The sequence below is a fragment of the Cuculus canorus genome, chromosome 1, assembly GCF_017976375.1.
Source record: "Cuculus canorus isolate bCucCan1 chromosome 1, bCucCan1.pri, whole genome shotgun sequence".
Classification (NCBI taxonomy): Eukaryota; Metazoa; Chordata; class Aves; order Cuculiformes; family Cuculidae; genus Cuculus; species Cuculus canorus.
The window spans coordinates 16,823,417-16,844,333 of NC_071401.1; the positions used below are offsets into that span (position 1 = coordinate 16,823,417).

The window sequence follows — 20,917 nt, forward strand, 5'->3', positions numbered from 1 at the left end:
CAGTAATAGTTTAGGAGCATGATTGCATAATGTTAATGTGTATTTTAAAACACTTAAAACCTGTTGCAGAAGGAAAAAAATACTTCTTCACTCCTAAATACTAAGAAAATTAGTAGTGGCAGATAGGAATGGTTGGACTTGATGATCTAAGAGGTCTTTTCCAACCTAGTGAGTCTATGAAAGGCCTTTTCTCCTCCAAATTGATTGACCAAACAAAAGTGTGTGTGTGCTGAAACTCCTTAGGGCTCTGAACAAGCAAAACCAGATCATTATAATGGCAGTATTAAAAAGAAATTCACTATGTCACATATTTCCAAACTGCTACTTCTCAACAAAGCTTCTGTTCATAATGCATCATTTGAATCACTATACAAGCATGTTAAGGCAGTTATCTGCGAAAAGTGTATATATTTGCATATGAGCTTTCCTAATGAAATTAATGCAATGGCTTGTGCATAAAGTTAACTTACTGAAGTCTGCTGGGTGATGCTTTTTATGTGGAGACTAATTTCTAAGTGACTCCTATATAATGAGAAGAAAATTAAATTATTTTCAAAACCCAATAATATCACTAGAAGCCCATTATTTTTAAAGAAAATTAGTTTGCATTACTACTTAGTGGGAAATTTCAAAAATTATTTTCTGTTGTAGAGTACAGAAATCACTGGAACCTTTTTTTTCCCCTGCAGAGTAGCCTTTGAAGTGTACATCTATAATTTGTGTGCTGGTGATTTTGTGTCTTAAATAATCCTTAGTTTATTCAAGTATTGTTCACAGTATATTTCCAAGAGTGTCTGTCTATTGCATTGAATGGGGATCACATACTGTATTAGTTGTACCAGTAATCTGTATTGTCTGGATAAATTATTCTTAAAGGAATTTTGTATGTTCATGTGGATTTTTTGAATTGCTTTTTTCCCCGCTGTGTGTTAAGGTTAACTGTATCTTAAATCCAGGATTCTGTATCACATAACAGTGATTGTAAAATAATGTCTTTAATGTACTTCTGGAAACGAAGTGTATGTCTCTTCCCCAGGGTGACAGTTAGTATGCCTTTACTTTCTGATTGTACTGTTAAAGTATGAATGTGTACTCCTGCAGGATTCCTGCTATTAAAAGTTTAATTACAAGAAAATATTTGAAGTCTGAAATGTTTTATTGACTCTTAACTACTATTGTATTGTCTTGAAAGTCTTACAACCCCATGGTTGTTGGGATAGCCTGTCTGTAAGAAATAAGAGGACATCAGGTATTTTTGTAAATCTGTATTCTTGCTCCCTTTGAGACATTAAAATCTGCAATGATAAGATGTAAACCAAGATGCTTACGGTCAGGGCTTGCCTACAGTTCTGGAGAGTGGGAAAGCAGAGCTGAGCAATACTTAAGTCTTGAACACTGCTTAAGAGAGGATTTCTGAGATCATGTGAATGCATGCTAAGTATGCAATACTGGTGACCAATATGCAACATAACTCCAGCCCTCAGCTCCTCCCTCACAGTCAGCTTTTTGCAAATGAAAGTTAGAAATGTCTGTGATGGTATTTAAGGGCCACCAGGCACAATTCCCATTGCATGTTCCCTATTTCACAGAGACTATTTTTTCTTGTTTTTCTGATTCAAAGAATGCAGACTTACATTGGGTTTGGATCAAGTCTTAAACATGAGGAAATCCAGAGGGCAGTTGGTGTTGCAGCACTGTACTTATATGTGAGGGTGTTGTGTCAGGACATTTACAAATGTACTAAGCTATTTACTCATAGCAGTCTATATTCTGTCCTGCTGCTACTTCCCTTTCCATCCCTGCATAGGAGAGCAGCCCTCTAAATTACAGCCCTCAACTGCTTTGAGTCCAGTCCTCACTTCCACCAGAGCTGCTGCAGTTTCTGAAGGGTTCAGCCAGCCCAAGCAGATTATTCCAGTGTTCCATGCTGCTCGTGCTAACAGAAAGACAAGACGTTTGTATCACCATGAAGGAGTTAAAAGTGAGAGAATCCAGGTAATTTTTTTTTAATCCCTATTTTATTGCCTCAGCCCAGGAGTGACAGGTTGCCTTCATTTGTCTGCATGAGCCTTGCTGCCACCAGTGTTCAGACCAACCTCTTAAAAAGTGTGTGTACTTTTCGCAAAGTTTCGGTAAAGGCTGCAGGGTGACAAAAATGTTACTTCTGGTTTGCAAGTGGCAGCTTGCTTTCCTTTTCCATTGCTGTTTTCACCCTACAACGATGCTGTATGTTTACATAAACTCATTTGCTAGGTGTTCCAGGATCAATATAATTTCTTGAATTCATGGCACAGCAAATGAATGGAAACCTTCAAAAACAGTTGGGCATAAAAATGTTATAAATGATTGCATTGCTAGAAAAATAAGGTCAGTGATTGTCCAGATAAACAAATGCCTGGTTTTATTTGCCATTGGGTAATTATGATTGCTAAGTGTTTATCATGTTATCCATACAGCTGCCTCTGTTGTCTGATCTCCTATCTCCACAGAGTGATAAAATACATCTTTACAGTTGATACATTTTAAAATATGTAGTCAAAATCAAGAGGAGGTCATTCCCACGTGATTTGAGTTGAACTTAGAGAATACACAGTCTATTGATGGGTTAAAAGTGTGAGGCAGAATATGCAAGCCCCCCTAAAATACAAAACAAATCAGGTCCTAGTGTGGCTGAATTCCACTAACTGGTAATTTTGCATATGTTCCCTTGAATTGCAGAAACATGCTGGAGTTACCAGTGGTTTATAATACACGTGTGACATTAGATAAGGATGCAAGTTGCACAGTGGGGCAGTAACTTTAACACTTTGCCTTATTCCCACGTTTTCTATTCTGAGAAATGCCTTCACTTTCTTCCCAGCCACTTTAGACGTTATTTACCAATACAGCATGGTACAAAGAGAACGGAGGTTAGCATCTGCCTCCCTAGATTGCGGAGGGGAAAGACTTTAATTTGCTCTTTGATATGCCACAGAGTGACCCAGTGAAGGGTTTTTTTTCATTATCTAAGGTTATATAATCAAGTTTTTGCTTCAGTGTAGTGGAGTGTTAAATACATGCTCAGCTCGATGCACAGTGGCATATTAATAGATTTCAGCCTTGCTGAATTTAGGTACTTTCAGCACTGAAGCTGTTATGATTTGTAAAATAAATACATATGCTGAATATAATATGTATTACTCTATAATAGAGGGGAAGAAAAAGATCTGTATTAACTGGTAACACAAAGCTATCTTCAGGGAAAGCAGCTGAAGTATCTTGGTGGGTTTAAACACAAATAGTCCTGGGTAGCATTCCCTCTATCTGACAAAGCTGTATATAAAAGGCTCCTCTGGCAAGCTGCCAGTGCCTAACCCTAGGCTTCTCTTCTTCTTTCAGCCAGGAGAAAAAATGTGATGGGAAAGCATTTGAGGAGGAAGAGAGTTTAGGAGTGCTCCGAGGGCCATAGAATTAAATTAAAATAGAGATGCTTGTGTTAGGAAAGCATATCAAGTCACTGAATAACCTCTTAAGAAACTCAGTTGGTTAAGCCATTTAATTCGGAAACAAAAAGAGGCCAAGAAATAATTTAACTTTCATTAGATAAGGCTATTTCTGTCTTGACATGGAAGATACTTTAAACCATCTTTAAATTGTCTGAAAGATTTAAATTCCCTACAATGTTGTGCTCATCTTAGTAAAATGGCGTAGTGGCTTTCTCACTTCTTTTCTCAATTGCTGGCAAGCTGATAATAATACTTTTTTCCTCGAATTTCCAGTTTTACTTTTGAAATTACCAACCTGAGACTCTTGGAAGCTGAAAATTCACCATTTATTGCAGGAAAGAAACAGTTGCAGTAGCTGTGCATAGTTGTCATCTAGCACCAAGCTGATGTGCCTCCCCTACCTGAGAAAAGCTGGTCTGAAGAAAGAGGATTATTTCGGAGTCTGTATCAATCAGGTTGTAGTGATGCAAGTTACGGTTAATAATCCAGCAAGGTTGCTGTGCTCATTTCCTACAAGCCCCCAAAGAGCTGAGAAGCCCAGCTTTATCCTGGTGACCAGAGCTGCATACAAATCGCCCTCTCCACGTGAAAATCACTGCTCCTTCCTTGGGGCCACCTCACCACTTATGCTTCCAAGCTACAGCTCATTGTCTTCTCCCTTCCATTGTCTTCCCCCTTCTACTGTCTTAAGAGTTAGAAAGAAGCGTGGTGAGGGTTGAGAAGCGTGAGAGGGTTGCTCCGTATGTCACTATCAGATGAAGAATTCTGCAGGTCCTGAGGAATCCCATTTTCATCTCTGCTGGCTGCTAAAGGTAAAACTAGCAGTGAGCTGCTGTTAACACATTTAGAGCTGCTGTACCAGCCCAATAAGACTAAACTACAAAAATTCAGTGATTTACTGCTTGAAGCTGTTATAATTACATGAGTTCTTAGCTTGCCTTGACTGCAAAAATAAAATGGGATTATTACAAACTAGTTTTACCTTGTGTTTTTTTACACTGTTGAGCATTGCTTCCTTAGGAAATGATTAAACATGGCTGCTATCAACAAGTTTCTCTGTTCTGCTTTATGAACAGTTAGAAAGTGCTCTGTAATTTTGGGCCTCCTTAACTGATAACTTGGCCAGAGACTGAGTATGCAGGTAATGAGAACAAAGAAAGTGATTGACATCTGGAAGGCAACCAAAGCTAGAAAACAATGATAGCATTTTCACATTCTGCATTTTCTATGATTTTTCATAGAATCATAGAATGTTTGGGTTGGAAGGGACCTTAAAGATCATCTAATTCCAACTCCTACTGGATCAGGCTGCTGAAGGCCCCATCCAACCTAGCCTTGAATGCTTCCAGGGAGGGAACATCCACAACTTCCTAAGCAACCTGTTCAGAGTCTCTCCACCCTCATCATGAAGAATGTCTTCCTGATGTCTCATCTAAATCTTCTCCCTTCCAATTTCATAGAATCATTAGGTTGGAAAAGACCTTAGAGATCAACCGTACCTGTCTACTACTAAACCATGTTCCCAAGCACCTCATCTACCCACCTTTTAAACACCTCCAGAGATGGTGACTCAACCACCTCCCTGGGCAGCCTATTCCCATGCTTGATAACCCTTTCTGTGAAGAAATTTTTCCTAATGTCCAATCTAAACTTCTGACACAGCTTGAGGCCATTCCCTCTTGTCCTATCACTTGGGAGAAAAGGCCAACACCCACTCCTCTGCAGCCTCCTTTTAGGTAGTTGTAGAGAGCAATAAGGTCTCCCCTCAGCCTCCTCTTCTCAAGGCTAAACAACCCCAGCTCTCTCAGCCGCTCCTTGTAAGACCTGTTCTCAAGCCCCTTCACTGGTATCATCATTCTTCTCTGGACACGCTCCAGAGCCTCAACATGCTTCTTGTAGCGAGGGGCCCAGAACTGAACACAGTATTCGAAGTGCAAATTTAAAGCCATTTCCCCTTGTCCTATCACTACATGATCTTATGAAAAGTCCCTCCCCAGCTTTCTTGTAGCCCCTTTCAGGTACTGGAAGTTTGTTATAAGGTCAACCTGCAGCCTTCTATCTTTAGCCATGTTTCTGTATTAATGAAGAAAGCCTCAGCAATATTGTCTCTGTTTTCATTTTTTTTTTTTTTAGTATATAACTGGAACAATCTTGATATGTTGTCCCTCAGACATGGAGAAATGCTATCAAATCTCAGCCTCCTTTGGGTAACCACCCTGGCTTAGGCTAGAAGTGTCAAGCTAGCTGCATGCAGGCATTCTGAGTCCAGATAACCTTAATTTGGTCTTAAAGAATAAGATCCATGTTGCTCCTAGGACCGGCTAGGGCTTCTTGACTCAAGAAGACCCTCCTGACCAAGGCTTGCTGGGCTTAGTAGTAGCTCTGGTGCATGTGCTAGGACTCATCTCTGATTCTCTGCAGAGACAACCTTGGTGGATCCATCCCAGTTGATCAGCTGCCACAGCCGCCCTTGGTTCAGGTGACTCATGCTTTTCAGGACACATTATTTATGTGGTTTGGGTTTGTTTTTTTTTTTTATTATTTGTCCATGGAATTTCAGCCCTCCCATTTTTATGGATAATGGAGAATTGATTGTAGGTTAGTCTGAAGTAAACAGCAACGGTGCTGCCATAACTACAAGTATAATTTGGCCTTTGGACTTCCCAGACCTCTCTCACATATTTCCAAGTCTGGGCCTTCATCCTCAATAATAAGAAGTATTCTTGGAAATTACCCTATAGCATCTGTAGAAATGCAGCAATTACAGCTTCAGACACTTCACACATTTTTTTACATCTCTCTACTGCGTGCCTAAGGAAATGAAGTTCTGGGGCATGACAAAGTGTATACTGTTCTCCTGAGTCCATAAATGTGTATGTATGTCAGTGTCACTGTGTGTCTGTCCACCTTGCCTGTAATAACTGTTGATCCCATTGGCCAGTTCCATCCATATCTGAAAGAAAATTAAAGTTCTTAACAAGAACAATTTGGTATTTTTTAAAGTTTAAAGAAGATAGGTGCTAAGCAGAGATGAGAAAATGTATTTGTGCTCTCTCTGAACTGTGTTGTTAGTAGAGATTTCACTGGAGAGCGTGTATGAGAACAGTGGATTAATAAAGACACAAACTTGAAAACTTTCAGCTAAAATCTACACCTTAGTAGATGAATTTTCTTCAAAAAAGAAGTTTTGGTAGTTTCTTGCTCACGGAATGATTTATTCTACAAACAGAAAGGCCAGCTGTTAAACACCTCAGGTGCAATAAAACTGATGCTTTGCTAAATCATCACAGTCAATACCAAGGAATAAACCTCAAAAAGGTTATTTTATTCTGGTAAGTAGCAAGGCTGCCCTACCTGTTACCTGTTGACCAGAGTTTGCAGCAGAGTTCCTAAACTGCAAAGCAAAGCTTCACCTTCGGGTACTAACATGGTGTGCATCTTCCTCTGGCTTGTGCAAAGCCGAAGACATTTATTTTTATTAGCTAATATTACGCAGAGATGATGCTACTTGCCTTCAGCTGCTTCTGGCTTAAGAAGGCATTAAAAGAGAATGGAAATTGTTCTAGCTCTCTTGTACTGTTCAGCATAATTGTTTTGAAGTACTTGAGGTTTATACTGCTGTGAAGAACAATAGGAGATGGCAGGTGAGGAAATGTTCATCAATGATCACAGGGAAGAAACATTTTTAGCTATAGTTCAGTGGCAATAATAGCACTTGCAGCTGTGGAAATTGGTGTTGCACACACCATCCATCCAGCTTGTCTTCACCTGAGCAAACATCCAGCTGTTCCTGGCGTTTTGAAAGCCAACTATAAAACAAGATTTTCTGGGAGAGAGCAGAATAAGGAGCCCTGCCTGTCTCTTCATCAAACTGCCTCTCCCCAGGGCTTTTTGCTTTGCAAAAGCAGAAAGCGTGCAAGATGAGGTGTGGAAAACAAGCCCCTGCAGCAAAAAATGAAGCCCTGTGCGCTGGAGAGATGATTGCAAAAGCCCATTCTGAAGGGATTTAGCATGATTTTTTTTTTTTGCCATCGTCTTGCAGACAGTTTTATGATCAGATTCTTTTTACGTTTTTGCTGCAACCAGTTTTCAGCTTCAGCTGCACCCTGGAGGTATTTTCTGTTTCTAATCTGACCTAAGGACTTTTAAAGAAATGTAACTACTGCTTTTCTTGGAAATCTGCAGGAAAAGTTATAATCGCTGTTTTAATAGGCCAGGGGCTTCGTCGCTGGCAGCTTTTGTAGAAGGTAATTGCTCTGGCTGAGCGTGGGTTTAGGGTGTGGATTTTATGACCTTATTGTTTGCACAGAAGCGCGGGTGACCCCGCACAGCCCCGCATGGGTCAGAAGGCTGGAAACTGCCCAGTGACGCCAAGGCTGATGCTATCCCTGACCCATTGCTTTGCAAAAGCAGCGCTTAATCCGCTTACGCCTAAAGTTTAGGGGGACGCTTTATAGGACCCGTGCAAACCACGCCACGGTTTCAGGGGAACACCGCGCAAGGTTTCTGTCCCCTCTGGCTGCCCGTACCCGGCCGCCGGGCCATGGCGGGATTGTAGGCACCGCCTCCTACCGCGTCGGCACATGCCAAGAAGAATACAACTCCCAGCGTGCATCTCGCCTCTTCGCGCACGCGCAATTAGCCTCGCGCACCATCTTGACGCCCGCTTCGTCCATCTCCTAACTCGCCGAGGGCGGGCGGGAGGCACAAGGACTACAGCTCCCGCCGTGCCCCGCGGCGGCTGCGCATGGGCAGTGCATCCCGTCGCCATCTTGGCCCGGGGAATCGGTGCCGCCACCGCCTCCGCCAAACAAACCCGAGAGCGGCACCGGAGGGGAGCAGGGGCCCTGCCGCCGAGGAGCCTTTCGATGTGCCAGGCACGGCCGGGCAGGTGGGTCCCGCTCCTCGGCAGCGCCTCCCCGCCCCTCCCGGGGCACTCTCCCTCGGGGCAGCCCCCCGAGCCCGGACCCGCCGCCCCTCCCGGACCCGCCGCCTCCCGCCGCTACCAGGGCCGCGGGTCCCCTCGGGGCGGCCGCCCCCCTGCCTCCTCGGCCGCCCTTGCGGGAGACCCTCCCGGCTCCCAGCCCCGATGGGGAACGTGCGGCGGCGTCGGGGCTTTTGTTCGTGGTGCTTCGCGCCCCCCGCGCCGTTCGCCGCTCGGGGAGCGCGGCCGCGGGCGGGCATCGGCCGCCTCGCCCCTCCGGCTCCACCTTTTCCTTCGTTATCCCCGGTTGCAGCGGGGTGAGGCGTCCTCCTGCCCTGGAATCTCGCCGCGATGCGATCGGGCGAAGGGGTGTTCACGTGTTTGGGTTTTTTTTTTTGAGGAGAGGGTGTTGGTGTTGGTACGCGGAAAGAAAATGTTTAGGGTTTCTTTGCCATTCGGTCGTATAATAGGCAAGTGCGAAAATGCATTCCCCGAGGGGAAGTGGGGCGTGCGGCTGGCTGGAAGGGAGGAGACTCGAACATCGATTCGGAGAGCGTTTTAGCGTGAAAAAAAAGGTTGAGAAGGAGGTGGAAAACTCGGTGAAAAGGCTTCGGTGATGGATCTTGGCAAAAGACCGTAGAAAGTCCCTGCCCTTGTGCAACTGCTGAATTTCGGCATGGCAAAGCGTGCCATTACAAAGGTGGAAGCACGGGTGGGAGCGAATGTGTCGGTGGAGTTGTGAGCAGGCTGAAGACAGTTTGCATTAATCGGCTTGGGAAACCAGTGAATGGTGGGCTTGCACTTACTGCGTTTATATTGCTTGTTTCAGTGAGGCTGAGCTCTGTGGGAGAGCAAACACAAGGGAAAGATGCCTGTGGTGTGGCCGACTCTTCTGGATCTCAGCAGAGATGAATGCAAGAGGATCCTTCGCAAACTGGGTACAGTAAGATACAATTTGTGGGTCTGTATGTTTGCTCTTTTAAGATTTGCCAGCTTGCTGCTTCCATGAGATACTTTAATATGTCTATAGGCAACTTACAAGTCATTTTCTGCATTTTGCATTTGTCATTGGTTTGACAGCCTTGGCTTAAAATGATGTTTGGCAGATGCTCTTTGTCTGACCAAAATGAATAGAGGAGAATTGTTTTGGTTTGCTCGAATTTCTCATGGATGCCCTGATCCACCTCTGCCTCAATCTTAGTGTTGCATTGCTGTTCTTTTTGTGGCTACTAACATACAATGGAATGCACTGAGAGAGGAGGGTCTTTGCTTGTCTTTCAGTTCTGTAATGGACGCCTTTCTATATCAAAAAAATCATGGAACCCTGGTTTAATTGACACGGTAGGAGTGAGTTCAAGTAGTAAAGGTGCTATTGTAAAGCTTCAAACCAGAGGGGAAAAAAAAAAAGTGATGGTTTGTGATTTGCAGTTACAAGGATTACCAGGGATGAGTGAAAATGTTTTCTTTTCACTGTCAATGATGAGCTTTTTTGCATTGTTTTAAATGTATTTCAAAATACGAAACCCTTGCCCAGTAGATTCACACTGGGAGATTTTTTTGTACTCTGTCCGTGTAAATACATGTGTACAAGGAGACATACCTTTGTGATTTGGAAGGCAATAAAAATACTTGCTCTTTCCTCACATCCACTTTTGGCAACCACAGGAGAGAGAATCCTTTGTTAGACCGCTGATTTGATCTTGTGAAGTCATTTTTGTGTTCTGGCAGCTGAATTTCTTTAGTTAAGGATTTTTTGCCAGTTAAGTGTTGTGTAGCATTAGAAGGAGTTAAAAAAAAAAACAACTTAGATTTCCTTTCAGATTTTCTTCTGAGCAGCATAATCTGAGTGATGATGTCAGGAGGAAAGCTGAAACTGCCTCTGACTTCCTGTGACGGTCAAGGCGCAGCTTTTCCCATTTTACTTGAGTGTTAAAAGGTGATGTGCCAAGGTTCTCATACAGTATGAAGCCTTCCACTTTATTTTCTGAGAGTTGAGAATTTATTTTCCCTCACTTTGTCCTTTTTATTTAATTTCTTAGGAATCTAGGATTTGTGTTCTGTTGGAACAGATAGCAATGCAGATGTTGTGCACAACATTGCAACTAAGCTGTACATCCATTAAGGTGACAGCCCTAGGTCTTAAGTGAGGCTTAAGAAGTATGAAAACAAGGAGAAAGCACAGGATGCTGAACAATTTCGACCGGATCTGTGCTGCTGAATTATGTTAACGTAGCTCTGCTGGCTAGGAGTGTGGAAAAAAAAACTTCCACCCCAGCTGACAGCGGTGTGCTGGCAGAATCTTGGTGGTGCAGCTGAGCCAAACAGAACTGCAGCTACACCTCCTTCAATGACATAACCTAGGCTGACAGGGGGGAAAAAAAAAATAAAAAAAAATAGAAGTCTCTGGGGTTTTTTTTGCTGGCATGAGCTGTGTCCCCACAAGGGGGCCCTGCCAGCCTAACAGAGGATCAGAGCCTGGAGCAGCCCTGTCTCCTGTAGGGTAGAGCAGATATCGATTTAAACAGACACCACAAGATTGGAGGGAGAAGAAGCCCCGGGCAGTGGGAGCCAACAGCTGTCTGATAGGCATACCAAGCAGTGTTCATCTGCTTTAGAGAGTCCCACTTTTCCAGCTCTCAGCCCAAAGTCTTGTTTTGTTGGCCATTCAGCAGTAGCGGAGTTCTCTGTCGTGAGTGAAATGCGGTGGTGTAGGTGAGGCTGAAATGCCTTTGGAGACATGCCATACTTAGTGTTGTGCTGCATCGTTTGCGGTTTGTAACTGAAAGTGATGGTAGCGCCTTACACTTCAAATAATATTTATTTGTGAAAAAAGTTTTGGCTGTTTGATGTGTTTTGTGTTGAAAAGACAGCATACTAGTTAGTGATTGCTATGTAGACATAAGAGTAAGAAAGCTAATTACAGCTGTTCTGTAATCTTGTCTAGCTTCCAAAAGGCCAGAATATGCATTTTTAAAGCTCTAGTGTAGAGCATCTCTATCCTTAGTGCAGAATGAAAAAAACCCTTTGTTCTTGCTAAATAATTGTATGGTTTTATCTGAGAATTACTGTATGTTGTTAACAGAAGAAAATAATTAGTATCTTAAATATTCTAAACTGGTTGTCTAAATAAATGTTGGTATTAGTAATAAAAATTACCTTAATTAGCAAATGTTTTATAATTGAAGCTGTGAATGCTTCTGTAGGTCACTCAGCATCTCTGTGCAGGCTGCATAGTTTACTAAAGGGGCTCTGCTTTGTGTTTTGTCTGCTTTATCAGGACAGGAGAGCAGGGCTTCTTTTCACCACAATTCCTTGATTTGATTTGTAAATTAGCTCTTTGGAATCCTAAACTGAACCTTTTTGTTAGAATATCATCCAGAGGCCCTAGATTTTGGCCTGCCCCTTTTATTTTTATTTTTGGTTAAGGGGGGTCTGTTGTGGGGTTGGTTTAGGCTGGCTGCTGAAATGAAGGTGCCGAATGAAAGCCACCTATGTAAGTGTTGAAAGAATTTGTATTTCTGGTTTAAAGCAGGAGTTTCAGTATTGTTGCCTTAAAGTGTGCTATGCTTAGCAGAGCAAGTTATACTTAGCAGACTTTTATTTGCATTTGGTGTATTTTCACCCTGCTTAGTAGGACAAAATTCAGAAGTTTCAGTAGCCTTTAACTATTCTGTTTTGTAAAACAGTGATGGAATGACATTAAAACAAAGTTGTATTTTTGTGAGTTAATCTTAGTGATGGCTATGCATTTAAGAACAGCTGGATTGTTTCTTTTCTGTTGAGCAGGTTTAACTGTGTTACATTCTTTTGAGATTCAGGCAGCTGTACATATCAAGTAAATGTGTATAAAAGGTTATGATGGTTGTATTTAACAAACTGATTTTCTCCATGCTAATTAAGGAAAGGCATTATGAAAAAAATCAGTGCCTCCTCTGACAGTGGATTCCTTTTCCAAGCCAAGCTTTTCCAGGGAACTTTTAGTGATGATATGTGTTAAAGATTTTCTTCTTCTAGAAAAGTGTGAGCTACTGTCCAAATCTTGGGGCTGCTCCTTCAAGCTTTCTGGCTCAACTGTTGGCTCAGAGAGAGCTTGAAATATTCGGTTGGATTTAGAAACTAGATGATCCTCTGTGCTGATACTGTTGTTTCATGGAAAAGCTGTATGTGCAAAGTAATTGACTGAGAGAGTTCTAAATCATCAACTTCCTTTGAAAAGCACTGAATAATTGAAATATACTTTCCTCCTAATGATTTTGAAAATTAATAGAATACTGTCAGTAATACTGAAAATAACATTTTTTCCCTTTTGCTGTGAGCATTAAATAGAAATACTGTTTGCTCTAATTCTTCAGAACTGGAGGCATATGCAGGTGTCATCAGTGCCTTACGTGCACAGGGAGACCTTACGAAAGAGAAGAAGGATCTTCTTGGAGAACTCTCTAAAGTGCTTAGGTAACCCTGACCTTTTTAAAATAAGAACTGATGCCCTGTTTCCTTTTAAAGTATTGCTTGCTTTTTCTATCACTAGTTTCACAGAGTAAATCTTAATTTCGAGGACTAATTCTCCATCTTGTAGAGGTTTAATTCCTCTTCTGCTTTGAGTTTTAGTAAGGAAAACAATTATGCTTCTGTGGTTTAAATTTACTCTTTTCTTGATGTTTTGTGAGATACTGAGTGTTAAAAGGTTTACAGCTAGCTCATAGGCGTGTGCTGGTTTCGAGTTTTGTCAAGGTAGGGCTTAAAGGTTTTTGGGGCCCGAGTTACATCAAGAAAGAACGTTGCATGTTCTTTGTGGATTTTACTGCTGTGTGCACTAAATTGATTGCTCTCATTAGGAGGTTGGATTCTAGCTGTTTTGCAGGAATACGTTATGAACAATGATGTTCTTTTTTATTCTTCAGTAGTATTTTGAACAATAACCATTCATTTTTTCTCACTGTGATTGCAAAAGTTAAGTGACAATCTCTTAAATGTAAATGTCTGTTCCCTTTCGTCTCTTGAGTGGATTATTCATAAGTTTCATTTTAGCTAGAAGTTGTAGATAAATGTTCATGTCTGACTAAAATATATTGCTTTTTTTTAATAGTATTTCAACAGAGAGACATCGTGCTGAAGTTCGGAGAGCAGTAAATGATGAACGACTGACGACTATTGCACACAAGTAAGTTATAGGTCATTTTCTGCATGATTTCCAAAGATACCCTTTGGAAAATCCATTATGCCTTAACTGAACGATAGAGCTTTGACGATTGATGGCGGCTTAAAGAACACTAGTTAAAATAGTGTGTGGATGAAGGAATTGCTGTATAAGACTTGCATCAGGGAACTAGAAATGGTTTAGTACTGTAGAATTTTGGATCTGAAGGCATCCTGTTCACTGTACAAATACAATGTAAGAAACAGGGCTTTGTCATGAAGAGCTTTCTGGAGGGCAGACCATAAGAAACAGAGAGTAGAGAAAATGGAGAAATCCGTAAGTAGGATGAGCATGTTTGATTTATTACTTCTTGTTCTACGTTTAGTTTTATTTCAATCCAGTTGGAAAGGTTATATTGAGAGGAACTTAACTACATAGAAAGATGGAGAGGGAAGGAGGTGGCAGAGAGTAGTAGAAAACAATGTATCAGCACAGAGGGAAAGGAAATGGTCAATAAAAAAAGTGCAGCAAGCTGGCTGATGACATCAGTGTCCGCTGTTCTCTGCTTGAGGCAACTGCTGTGCTGGCATCAACTGGGTTGGTTCCTCCTCTCGTTTGCTTTCACGAGCTCCATGTGGTTTTGAGAGATGGAAAGAAGCAAGAAGGCAAGCGCTTATGTGTCTTTGATAGTTACTTTACAGTGTGACTATTAAGAGCTGGATTGTAAGTGTCTGTGTTTTAGTTCCTTTTTCCATTTTATAACCACTGTTTTTTAAGGTTGTCTCCTGTAGCTTAGATGTTATGGGGAGGAAAAAAAGGAACTCATACAAATAGACCACTTGGGGTTAGCACTCGTTTGATCCAAGACTTGCCAAAATCAGCCTACAGTTTTAGTGCTCCAGAAGGACATCTAGCATTTTAATGCTTTTGGATGTTCAAGGTTAAAGACTTCAAAGTAGGTTGTTCACCACACCAAAACCACCAAGTTCCTTACGCTTCTTTAAAGAAAGTGCAGGAGAAAAAAAGAAAAATAAGTATTTAATTGTCAAATTGGGATTCTTTTCTTGAGTAAAGTTTTCTTTTTAAGTAGTAGTTCTGTTTTTAGCATTTTACAGAACAAGCATAAAGTTTGTCCTGAAGTGCTGAACTTCAGATGGATGAGATATTGTCATCCAGACAAGGTGCAATTGTAAAGTGCTGCATCTCTGTTTTTCCTGTGGTAATTCTTTGAAGGTGATAATTAGCAATGTAGTATGTGTCTTGAATAATTCTCTAAGCCATTAGGAAAGCCGACTTTGCTAGCTTTCCTATAAGCAACATGTGTAGTTTTGATCTTGAAAATGTATTTTTACATTAGCTGATGTAGCTCTGCTTTACTATATAAATATGTATGAAGAAGGCTGAAGTATATCAGGACATAACAACAGAGCAGATCTTCTGCATTTTACGAACTAATTTGTGATGGCTTTTGCAGCAGCTTGCTTATAATAGGTCATGTGCAAAATTGTTTTTCAGAATATATTAATATATTAAATTAGTTGATTTGTTTTAGGACATAACAGCATTGAAAAATAATTTACCATTTTGGTTTTGCTGATTTGGCAAATGACTCATGTAAGACGCTCGTAAACAGAAATGCTTCATCTAGATAAGAACAGCATTTTTTGGAAACATTCTAGTTTGTGTGCAAATACTGAAGTTAATGAGAGCAGCAGGATGGTTTCTATTGAGGAGGATGCATGGATGTCTTTAAATCATTTAATGTTCTGTTACCTTGTTTGGGACTACTTTTAGCAAGCCTGAGAAACTTTGCTGTTCAGGTAAAACAAGAGCTGCATTAGAAGCCAAGGGGTTTTCTCTGTAATATAATCAAGTTCAGTAATCTTATGAAACCTATTTGATGTCTAGATATTTTTGTCATCCAGAAGTAGAGAGTGTACCCACTCTGCCTGAATAGTCACTAATCTAATATGGGGGGTTTGAACATGGCATCCACAGACCTTCAGCCCTTTAAGGGCTCTGTAAAACAAGAGTGAAAGAAACTACTCTTAAATTTTCAATGGGAGGATTTTTCCATTAGGTGGGAAAAATGAAATGCGGAAACTTGAAGATTATTGCTCTAGTGTGTCTTTAGAAACTGCCTTTTAGACTTCACGGATAAAAAAAGGCACCTAAATAAGACTGAGTATTTTGGAAACGTAAGCGAATGCTTACAGAATGTGTATTTCTCTTTAGTATGTCAGGACCAAACAGCTCTTCTGAATGGTCTATAGAAGGTCGTCGACTGGTGCCGCTGATGCCACGGCTTGTTCCACAAACAGCTTTTACTGTTACTGCTAATGCTGTTGCCAATGCAGCTGTTCAGCACAATGCATCTCTTCCGGTTCCTGCAGAAACTGGGAACAAAGAAGGTGAGAGAGAACCGGGATATTACTGCGATGTATGGGAATATAAAAATGTCACATTATAAATTGTTCTCTTAGATTTTTAAGTGTTAGATTTTTTTAAAAGAAGTTTGTATCATTCTTATTGCACACTAATCATAGAACTATGAAAAAAAATCTCCTTTTTAAAAAAGATGCCTTTGCAGCACCTGCAGCACAAATCTGACAGCTTTCTGTTAGTGAGCACACTAGCAACTGAAATTGAAAAAAACCAAATTGCCATGATGTTAGGGAGAAATTCACTGGTTGACTTGTTAAGCTCTGGAAAACTGTAAAAGATTGGATTGACGGCTTAAGATTTTGTAAAGCTCTGTAAGCAATGAAAGGTATTTCAGAACACTATTTTACTAATGCAAGTAGATGTTGGTGAAAGCCAGCAAAATTTTGGGTTTTTTTTTTTTTATTTCAGCCTAAATATACCAAGTTAAAAAGTTAAAAGATTGCTTTCTGCTTTTGCTATGCCTTTTAAATATTGCTAATACACATTCTACCTAACTTGGCTGAATAGGCTCAAATTGTGCTCGATGTAACTATAGAATATGTAATGCTATTGGAAACACTTTTATTTTGGTTTTATGAGGAGTGCTGGATAATTGTACTATTGCTTACAAAGAACAGTTTAAAAAAGTTGGTTAGCAAAGTCAGTGGTTCATGACTGAAGGAACGTTTCGGTTTCTTCAACTGATATACTTTTGAGGAGAGACACTAGCTATTTTCTATCAGTTACCACTCTAGGTATGGTCATTTAAAGAACAGCAAAAAGATCAAAGAGTTGAATTAATGCTAAAATGATAAATAACAAATGGTGAAGTAAAACATCAGGTTAATAAGAATAACAAAATCTGGAATCGGCAGCACAGATTTCTGGGTATGGGAGTAGGGGAGGTTAGAGTTCTATGTTGTATTTGAAGGCCATTAATTCCATGGCCTTAGGTCAAACTGGGGAGTATTCAACAGTAACAGGGTTGTAGAGGCAAAGATGTGGATAATGACCCAATAAGTCTTTGACTTGAATTTCAGTTGTTAAAATAGTAATAGAATAATGGGATTCTGCACTTCAGTTATATGGAAGGTGTCTTTTCTCCTCTTCAGTGGTGGTTTGCTATTCCTACACAAGTACCACTTCAACCCCAACATCTACCCCTGTTCCAAGTGGCAGTGTAGCAACAGTGAAGTCCCCCAGACCTGCCAGTCCAGCCTCCAATGTAGTCGTCTTGCCAAGTGGAAGTACTGTTTACGTCAAAAGTAAGTGATATTAGCAACTGATTAACAAAAGAGAAAGAAAGGGACAGTCTTGTGGCTAAAGCATGGACTGAGTGAAAGACTGACCTTGGGCAAGTCATTTAATGCCTTTTATGCCTTCGTTTAGTCTGAAGAAGAAGGAATTTATTGTTTCCCTTTTTCAGAGAAATTGTGTTCAGGATAAATCCACTCACTGTAAGATGCTGCAGGGAGCAGTAATGGCAGGGACAACAAGAGTGGAAAGTATTTTGAAAATAAAATGCAGGAATTACTGTATGTCAGTGGATTTCTAATCCAGCTTGTACAGAAGTTGTCTTTAAGGTAGCTTTACTGATCGCTTCTGCAGAGGGATTCCCTCTTTCTAGTTAAATAATGCATAGTAGTCGCTTATTTGAGTTAGAAGAGGTCCCTCTTTTCCACTTTCACAGTTGACCTAGACTTTTTTAGAATACAGTGTAGTTTAGCAAGCATTTATATGCTTACAATTAACTACATCTGGCCACCTTGTGAATTATTTGAAAGCCCAATCTTAGTGAGGCTTGCATCCTGGGCAACTGTGAGAACCCCATATGAAATCCCACCGGATACCCATCTTCGTGTGTTTAAATTCAGAAATCCAGAGTGTAATGTCTAGCAGCAGTCTTTTTTTTTTTCTTGGCCCCTTCCCCCCTCTTTCTTTGGCTAATAAATGAGTTAATTCTAAAAGCAGAATATGTCCTTGTACGTATGCCCAGCTCATCAGAGGTAGTTTTATATAGTAATTAAAAATATTTCCTTGTCTTTATTAGTTGTCTATCAGAATGTGGGTGACAAAGATTAATACTGCAGTTGATAAGTGCCGTTTTTATGCTTGCTGTGGATACTTTTGATATTTTAGAAGTTATTTTAATCTTTATGCTATATATGTATTTTTGTATAAATTTCTAGCTAGTCAGAAATGTTACATTGTACATAAAGACAACACTACCTGCAAACCACCATCTTTAATAGCTATATCAACCCATGGAACCCATTACCTTAAGATTTTTCATATTTCTGATTTAATGCACTAATCACTCAGCTGCAGTTTAAAGATTTGGACGAAAATGTTCTTAACCTATTAAAATTAATATATTCCTCTGTTGAATTATTACATGATAGTGAAGATAAAAACCAGTCTAGACACATGATAGAGGAATGAAAGGTTCTCATTCTTATTCTGTCCATGCCCAGATTTTATTTGTTCCCCACTTTGCTTCATTTTGTACTTTTTTTTTTTTTTTAAGGAATCATACGTCTTTTTCAATGTTTTATCAGTTATGCTAGTTTTAACAAACCCACTTAAGAGCAAAGTCAGAAGTCTTGAGTCAATAGTCATGACTTTGCCACTGCTTTGGTGTGTGACCTTACCTAAGTCACAGTCTGATTGTGCCATTAACCTCTCAATGCCTCTGCTTCCTTGCTGGTGAAGTGTGAGCTATAGTCAAGTTCACCTTTTAGCTAAAAGCTCATGAAAAACCTAGTGCAAATGCAGTCTCTAACATGGAATAGGGATAACATTCTTGCAGAATCCGAGTGGTGAAAACTGCGCAGTGATTAACAAAATATTCTACTAGTTGAATCTTCCTTTCTTCTGTGGTTTTTTTTGCTTGTTTTGTTTTTTTGTGGTTGAGGACCACAAGAAGTAGCTTTCTCTTCAGTATTTCTCGGTGACCCACTGAAGTAGCAGCTGTGTCTTAACATCCTAGCTGCATGAGAATTTTTGATTCAAATGGATTCTGGAATTCCTGCACTCACAGTAATACTTAAAAGCCCATTCGTAATAGACCTTGAAGCATGTAACCTAATCTCTTCTTTATAAATGGAGATCACCCCTAGGCTCGTTCAGAGCCATGAAGTAAATTGTTGATTAGCGCTTTGAAATCTGGACTTATAGACGCAGGCTTCGTCTGTGCCGCTACAGCCAGCTAAAACTGCTTTTTGGAGTTCAGAGCAAACTTCAAATAGACCCTTTGCTTCTCTTCTCTAGTTCAGTTTCCCATCTTTGTGTGGATACAATTTTCAGCCTTCTGAAGTGAAAGCTGAACAAATGAGCTGGTACTCACACAAAGAGAATTCAGTTTTTCAGAAATCACTTGCTGTGCTACTGTGCACTTACTTGTCAACTCAGATAAGTAAGAATTTTTGCATCTCACTTTTTGAATGCCAGAATATTTAGTTATTTTAATTAGAGATTGGCTGTAATTAGAGATTGACTGCCAACCAGGTTTGCTTGGTTTACCAGCGAGACTGCTTTTTGCTATGACATCATTTTTTTGTCTTTTAAGCTCCAGACATGCAGAGCAAGATCTTGAAGACTGAAGCAGGGATTACATCTTTTTGGCTTATCTCTGTTTTTTAAAGTTGTTTAACACTGGATAATTTGGTAAACATGAATGCTACCCAGTAACTGTAAGAGATTTTCAAGGTTATTAAACTGTGTTTTTCTGTAATTTATACCAATTTGTGAACATGTTGTCTGCTTTGGAAGGTTTTATGTAGATTTAAGATCCATTGATCATGCTGTTATCCTTTGCTCAGCTGAATATATCAGCAGGTTTTTTTTATATATGTGCAGTAGAGATTGTGAGGAAGAATTAATTCTTTTGAGGTTGGACTTAACTTTTGTTTTTCATGATTGTCTGTTAGGTACTAGTTTTTATCTGTTGCACAAAGCACACCAAACAGGGCAGAAGCTCATAAAGCGAGGTTTCGCCTTTGCAGTTATAGTATGTAATAAAAAAAAGAGATGTCAAGATGTTATGTTGAGGTGAAAGGGAGAATGGAACTGTAATGGTGTGAAAGTAGGTACAAAGGTTGAAATTGAAGACTACAGGAGAATAAACTTCAGTAGTCAAGTTGCTGTAAACAAAACCAGCAACAAGTGTGTAGTATAAAGTTCTGGAGACAGAATTAAATCCCTGTGTCGGCTCTTATGTTCTTTTGATTTCTTAAACTAAATGAAGTAACTCAGTAACTGGGTAGCTTGGGGGATTTGTTTCTTTGCTTTATGGCACTTTAAGTGTGGATTTGTATCAAGGACTAAGACCATCTGTGTGATACGAGTTAGTTGTGGCCGTAAGAAATAACTTATCTCTGTTTCTTTTTCTCTTATTTGAAAGTGGGTCTAAGATTTAGCAACTGCGTAGTGTTTTAGGAAGCATTGAGAGCTGCAAATGGGGAAAATGTTATTTAGAAAAAGGACTTCTTTTGCAGGTGTCAGCTGCTCAGATGATGATGAAAAGCCCCGTAAAAGACGGCGAACAAATTCTTCTAGTTCTTCCCCTGTTCTCCTGAAAGAAGTCCCGAAGGCAGTGACTCCTGTCACTAAAACCATCACGGTGCCTGTAAGTGGCAGCCCCAAGATGAGTAACATAATGCAGAGCATTGCCAACTCCTTACCACCACACATGTCGCCTGTGAAAATAACCTTCACTAAGCCCTCAACACAGACAACAAACACGACAACACAGAAGGTATGTGGGGGAAGCTGCCAAATGTTACTTTATTCTGATTTTATCAATGAATAAGATGTGATGTTTGACTCTTCCTTTCTATGAACTGTCTAGCTGTTCTTTAAGGATTATGCTTGGGGTAAGGTAATCCCTCTTTAAAAGAAACAAAGAGAAAACCAAACTCTTGTATGAATTTAGTTCACCTGTGTGTG

At 40.3% G+C, this 20,917-nt stretch overlaps 1 protein-coding gene across 5 annotated transcripts in view; it reads left to right on the plus strand.

The window, feature by feature from the left end:
* The first annotated feature begins 8,236 nt into the window (after nt 1-8,236).
* The window catches only part of EMSY (EMSY transcriptional repressor, BRCA2 interacting), a 43,078-nt gene continuing 30,397 nt past the window's right edge, over nt 8,237-20,917 (plus strand). For 4 of the 5 annotated variants that reach the window (XM_054074094.1, XM_054074086.1, XM_054074067.1 and 1 more), the window contains exons 1-7: nt 8,237-8,376; nt 9,239-9,347; nt 12,762-12,861; nt 13,496-13,570; nt 15,782-15,957; nt 17,083-17,235; nt 20,467-20,726. In XM_054074094.1, coding sequence (XP_053930069.1) covers nt 9,278-9,347; nt 12,762-12,861; nt 13,496-13,570; nt 15,782-15,957; nt 17,083-17,235; nt 20,467-20,726 — 834 coding nt within the window. In that variant the 5' untranslated portion in view covers nt 8,237-8,376; nt 9,239-9,277. The remainder of the gene's footprint in view (nt 8,377-9,238; nt 9,348-12,761; nt 12,862-13,495; nt 13,571-15,781; nt 15,958-17,082; nt 17,236-20,466; nt 20,727-20,917) is intronic. The other variant, XM_054074082.1, reaches the window with a different exon arrangement.